This window comes from Beauveria bassiana (genome assembly GCF_000280675.1).
Source record: "Beauveria bassiana ARSEF 2860 unplaced genomic scaffold BBA_S00073, whole genome shotgun sequence".
NCBI lineage: Eukaryota > Fungi > Ascomycota > Sordariomycetes > Hypocreales > Cordycipitaceae > Beauveria > Beauveria bassiana.
In genome coordinates this window covers 4429-10242 of record NW_007930908.1, presented here as the reverse complement: position 1 = coordinate 10242, position 5814 = coordinate 4429, and the positions used below count along the sequence as shown (strand labels likewise).

Here is a 5814-nt window from a genome sequence, read left to right as displayed (position 1 = left end):
GCCTCCACGCAGACACTCCAGGCGAAACCCTTGCTGGAACACCAATCTTGGGTGCGTGTTACCGCCACAAAGAAGCGAGTCCCGGGTTAGACCAGACTCCGTCAGCGCTGTCTGTAGGGCTGCCTCGTCGATGACGGCCGGTATGCGATTCGGCGCATCTCCTGGACTGAAACTACCTTGGCTACTAAATAGCCTAGCCAATCTTTCGACGTTTTCCTCATTCAAGTTTTTAGAGTTAGGAAACTCGAGGTTCTGGATACTCACCGCCGCTCTTCCAACGTACTTGACAGTTTTCTCCGCACTTATGCGGCGAGATACCGCTTGAAATCCACTCCTAGACATGCTGTGTAAAAGTATAGTACGCGTACAATCCAGAAAGAGTAGACAAAGAAGTATTAGTAGGGGCGAGGGAAACTGACTTTATGTAACGGACGCCAGCTGGAGAACCGGCCAGAATCTGCCACTCAACTGCAGCTATCCCATAAGAGCACAATCTGACGGCTTTTCCTTGTCGGCTGCGATTCATGTACTTTATTTAATCCTTCAGATTTTATTTGGTCGTGCAGATATTTGCCGTTAGCATATACGATACATGGCGAATATGAGTGAGCGTCGCGGCAAAAGACCTCCCACGCAAATTGACCTGCAAGATGCTCTTGCGCGAGCTACCCCGGAAACAGATCCTCGAATCGAGGGCCCCAACAGCGGGTCGCTTGATAACCGCTTCCCACTCAAGCGGCTTAAAAAGAAAGATCAAGATGCATCCATGCCCATTGGAGTTCATCAGCAGTCCACAAAAAGTGACGCCGGTTTGAAAGCGGCAGCACCCCGGGCGCCCAAGTCGTCATGGCAGACCTACGAGAAACTATTTGACCTTCAACTCGGAGACAATGACTACTTTACTGTAGCAGAAAAAAAGGTCCCCGACGTTGAAAGCAATTCTGTGGTGATCCTCAAGACTTTTACGGGCACAAAGGCAGAAAGCCATGTGCAGGCGATACGGGGAATCCAGCACAACCGCTTTGTCAACGCTCACCTCTTTTTTGCCATAGATGATGGATACCTCGTTTCCTTCGAGTTCATGCCTATGGCACTGTGCGAAGTTGCAGGTAATCCTCTTCTGAATGACCTGCGACTGGCATCGATATTAGGACAGGTGAGCTGTGTTCAAACGCGTATATGTGTCGCCGTCTAAAGCGCCGCAGATTGTCGATGGACTGTTATATCTCGAGCAGAAATCCCTAGAACATTCGCAACTCACTTGTTCTAATATCTTAATCGATACCCTCGGCAACGTCAAGCTATGTATATACGCCTATAGACTGCGACCCATTCCCCGCTGACTGTTGGCCAGGGGGCCAAGAACACATTCGAAGCTCAACAGCAGCGTGCCCGCATGCGAAGGCTGTCGGGGACATTATTATGTACCTTGCACATGGGCAGGCGAACGAATCTGACAATGTCGGGCTGGACGATCCCGGACGGTTCCCGCTGGCCTTCGAATTTCTTTCTGCGACGCAGAGAACTTCTAAGATAGCCTCAGTCGCACAAGTGAGTCGCCCTGATGTCGTGCAAAGACTTATTACGGCGCTGACTATGACAGGAGCCTTTATTGAAAGAACTTCCCTGGCACAAGACAAGGCTCGCAGGACTAGTCACTTTGACAAGCACGTGGATTGGCAGCGGATATAGATTCCCCGCAAAAGAATAGAACGGTCACTGGCTCATGGCAGAACGCCTAGCATTGACAAACAGAAAACAAATACGCATAGTAGATTGAACAAGGCGACACTGCCCAAATTTATCTCAAGATGTGACGCGAAGACGCTCCATGGCTGATAACATGGTGTCCACAATGCCATTTAAATACAAAGTCAACAACTAAAAACTAAGTCTGCTAAGCGTTGGTGTCCTTTAGCAGAAAAGCCCGCGTCGCGCATTAATGCGTCATGGCTGATAGGCAGGGTACATGATATCTATATTACTGCGCCGATTCTGCCACAACAGATCGTTCAACGCGTCGCGCATGGCAACCTTCGCAGAAACTGCTAAGATGATTAGCTTTGCCATTAAGCAGCAAGACAACACACCTGAGATAACTGTCCTGCTCTCAGGTCGTCGTTCTCGAAGCTCCGACGAGACAATGTCCGCAAGAGGTATTTCACCGGAATAAGCTGTGGCTCTGTCGCCGAATCTTACTTCATTTATATTCTCTGATTTGATGTAGATTGAGATGCGGAGATTCTACGTAGACAGGTAAGTATGGCAGTCACTGGCTGCAAGGTCGACGTACATATTCTCCATCAAGCTTGTCTTCGTCGAGCGCCTCGTTCAACAATTTCTGAGCGGCGATTCCGACGTCTCGAAAAGGTCAGCACGCGCATGCTGCATCCATCATATAATTCTTACCTCTCCTCTCTATCTGCCATACTAGATGAATCCTGCGCGTTGAAGTCGCGCGACCGTTTTGATTGTGAATCAGCTTCCGCAGATACGGCAAGTGCGCGGCAATGCCAAATCCGGTGGCCAGCATAACAACATTTTCATATGAATGTACTGGTAGCTGTTTGCCATGCGGACCGCTGAACATTGCCCTGCGTGTGGTCGGGCCGTGTTCCGATAGAGCGAACAGATTTTTGGTGAAGCCGCCGCGAGGCTCGATAAACAGGTCGAGATGCTTCTGCGGCTTTTCAGACCAAGATATCACAGTAAAAGGATGTGTCTGTGCGGCCGACCCCGGACTGGCCCACGGAACCCAAAGGCCTATGTACTGTCCAGCTTTCACCTTCAGCGGCCTAGACAACTGCAGGCTTATTTTGATTGCGCCATTGTCGTATGTTATTCGTGCCGTAGAGAGCCCTGACCTATTCCGATACGAGATGTTGGCGAGCCAGAAGATAGAGGTTGTAGAGAATAGAGCCCCGCCAATGTATAGGTACAAGCGCGGAAACAGATCGGCGGATGAGGCATGCCGCCAAAGACCGTACACGAAGGCGAAGGAAAGTAGCTGGTGGATACGCAGGGCGGCTTCGTACGAGACGCTTCGCAGTGCCAAAGGTATCACCTGCGCGCACAGACATAGAATGGACTGCCAATCTTATTGTTAGAAATTGGCCATACTTGGGCAAAGCAACATACCATCAAGGCAAACACATCTTTTGGTGTGTGCAGATCCAGTCTTCCCTTTGCTGTGCCAGCTGCCGCGGCATGGAAGACCGCAAGAGCCACTGCGATAGCCCCCGCTGAAGCGTGAAGGCGTCGGCAGGATCGGAGCGACAAGCCAAGGATATCCGCGAGTAAACCAAGGTATGGGCCTGCGAAGCAGAAGATAAAGTTGACGACGGAGAGAGTGCCAGATCGAAGAAAAGCCTGATCCATGCTGGGGTGGGGAGCTACAATGCAAGAAATAGTGACCCCTACATACGCTAAAAGTAACAAGATATCACTACGACTCCAGCGATCAAGACATTTACCGCCGCGTACCACAGTTGGGTAGACAAAGTAGTCAGCCACTACTCTTCCCATCGTATCGACAGGAAGAAGCATCATTTTTAGCGCAAGCGGGCAATATGCCTGTGTAAAACGGTAGACTGGAAGGCGTAGAGCCAGTAGGCAAAGCAAGGCACCACAGACCACGGAGTACAATAGGGTGATTTCGTACATTGCCACAGTAATGTTGGTAGAAAAGGAATTCGGGTCGAAAAAAGTACAGGTTCGATGTTTATATGATTTGCCTAGCTGTGGTAGCAGCCATTTGCACACAAAAGGCTGTTTGTCTGATGACTATCCATGGTCGTTTCGGCTGCCACCATTGTAACCAAGCCGCTAATAAGTCGCTGCTGCGGTGTCTAATTCGAAGTCTCTGACTTGGTTGAATTCTCAACACGAGTGCACATATACCAACGTATATCTACCATATAACAATTTAATGGCTGGTGGTGACTTTTGGCTCCAGTTTCGCAGTGAACAATTACGATGCAGCTGCGAGCGGGAAAAGCCAACGCTGAAGTGCCCGATGTTGGGAGTGACGAGATGCCGGGTAGCTCAATTCCGAGGCCATCCAGGTAAACTCTCTAACTTGTCCTCCAAAAGCAGTTTCCATGTTCCCCAATCTGGCAATGTACAGAGCAGAAAATTGATTATGTACTCATCAGCCATGTTTGGTTCTTCTAGAAGCGCTCACTCAGCGTTGGGAAGACTTACGCTCCATGGTTTAAACAGTGAGAATGAGCCAGCTGTGTTTAACAGGCGACGGCGATGCTAGTGGGAGCTCTCTCCTCCGCTAAATCGTAGTCCCACTACATTTCAGGTACGGTACGTACATGTAAGGGTTTCAGCACTGCACCGATGAAGCTCCCCCTCAGCCCTTCTTTTCTCCTATTCTTCTTTTTTCCTCTATTTGGTATAAAATGACGAGCCATTTCTAGCTGCCACCGTCTACACAATTTTATCGGAGCACCCTGGCCCCCGTCATTCGCCAAGAAGTAGTCATCCATATCAGACTGCAGAGCTATTAGTGGACTACTTGACTCCACTAACCCCACTCACACCAAACCCCGAATCCCAGAGTAAATAGTGGCGAAGCAGGGTCCCGTCATGATCAGCTCCATGGACGGCTCAACAAGGCGGGAAATGGCCTGTGGGTAAGATTGGTTACCTTGGTCCAGCAAGCGCCTCACTACGTACTGATGACGCTCCCAGGGGCCAGCATCGTTCGAGGAATTCAGAGTCTCATTGTATTTATTGTTTTCTAGTCTGTTTAAAAGTGCAGTATCATGGCTGTCTCACCAGGGCTTGAGGGCTCGATACCATCCTATCTATGTAAGCCCCCAAGGGTACTGGTGGCTTGTTTCTACTTGTAAACCCTTGAACCTTTGTATTGTGCTCTTCGGGTTTTAGACCACTAGGATCGGGCTTCTGTGGGATTTCGTGCAATGATTGTGAAACCTAGCAAAAGAATGATACAGAATGATACCAAAAACACACCATCCAAAAGGAATCAACCAAAAAAAAGTCCCCGAAGTCATTTCGATGGAGCGCATGGACCCGAGGCTCCCCCGTTCCTGACAGTAGCTCGCTCGCTCGTTCAAAACAGCGTGTGTAGTTGAGGCAGACCCCGCCACGTAGGGCACGTGGGGGTGCTCCTCCCCACAATTTGGGCAACACTGAGTGGGCATGGCGAATTCACTGTTAAGGGCTGCCAATCTAAACCGTGAGGTTCACTCACGGATGATGGGGCGCTACATTGAGGCGCGTGCGTCACTGCTGAGACGATCCATCCCAATAGCCCGCTTCATCTTCTTCTCTGTGCGAACGTGGTCGACGGCGAGCAGCATTAGCTCCCGTACATCCAATTTTTTCCATGGAAGTTGAAGTAACGCGCTCTAGTTTGCTGTCAGTACATACTCACTCGCAAGGTGGGGTTATTGCTACCTTTTTGAGGGCGTTCAAGCTTGTAGTCGGCCGTGACACGGTCTGCCAGAACTCAACAGCATGAGTGCCTCTTGCCCACTTTGTCGCATCACTGCGCACACGTTCCGAGTAAAGCCAAGGGTACATTAGATGCTGTGTGAGCGGCAACAGCTGTAGAGGTAGCGTTTTCCCTTTCTCGCACCAGTCTAGGCCGCCTTGTGTGCGTCAGTATGTTGGATTTGGTAGCATAGGCAGTCCAACTCACTTATTTTGACATTCCCCGCGAAATCAGCCAGGACTTGCGACTCAGTGAAGCTAGTGTGACAAAGCCCAGCACTCTCGAGATATGAGAGCCCTTCGATGGCCTGACGGTATCAGTTGCTGTAGCAGTAGTGTGGTATT

The 5814-nt window shown here is 50.1% G+C and overlaps 2 protein-coding genes across 2 annotated transcripts; one reads left to right on the top strand and one right to left on the bottom strand.

Moving 5' to 3' along the window:
• Positions 1 to 601: 601 nt before the first annotated feature.
• Positions 602 to 1195, top strand: BBA_09893 (uncharacterized protein; the record flags this gene model as incomplete). Its single annotated transcript, XM_008604990.1, has 1 exon — positions 602 to 1195. One exon carries the CDS (start codon positions 602 to 604, stop codon positions 1193 to 1195), a length of 594 nt encoding a protein of 197 aa, XP_008603212.1.
• Positions 1196 to 1947: 752 nt separating this feature from the next.
• BBA_09892 (ferric-chelate reductase) lies at positions 1948 to 3378 on the bottom strand (the record flags this gene model as incomplete). Its single annotated transcript, XM_008604989.1, has 5 exons — positions 1948 to 2045; positions 2091 to 2244; positions 2294 to 2361; positions 2410 to 3088; positions 3139 to 3378. The coding sequence occupies 5 exons, from the start codon at positions 3376 to 3378 to the stop codon at positions 1948 to 1950; spliced, it is 1239 nt and encodes a 412-aa protein (XP_008603211.1).
• Between the last annotated feature and the right edge of the window lie 2436 nt (positions 3379 to 5814).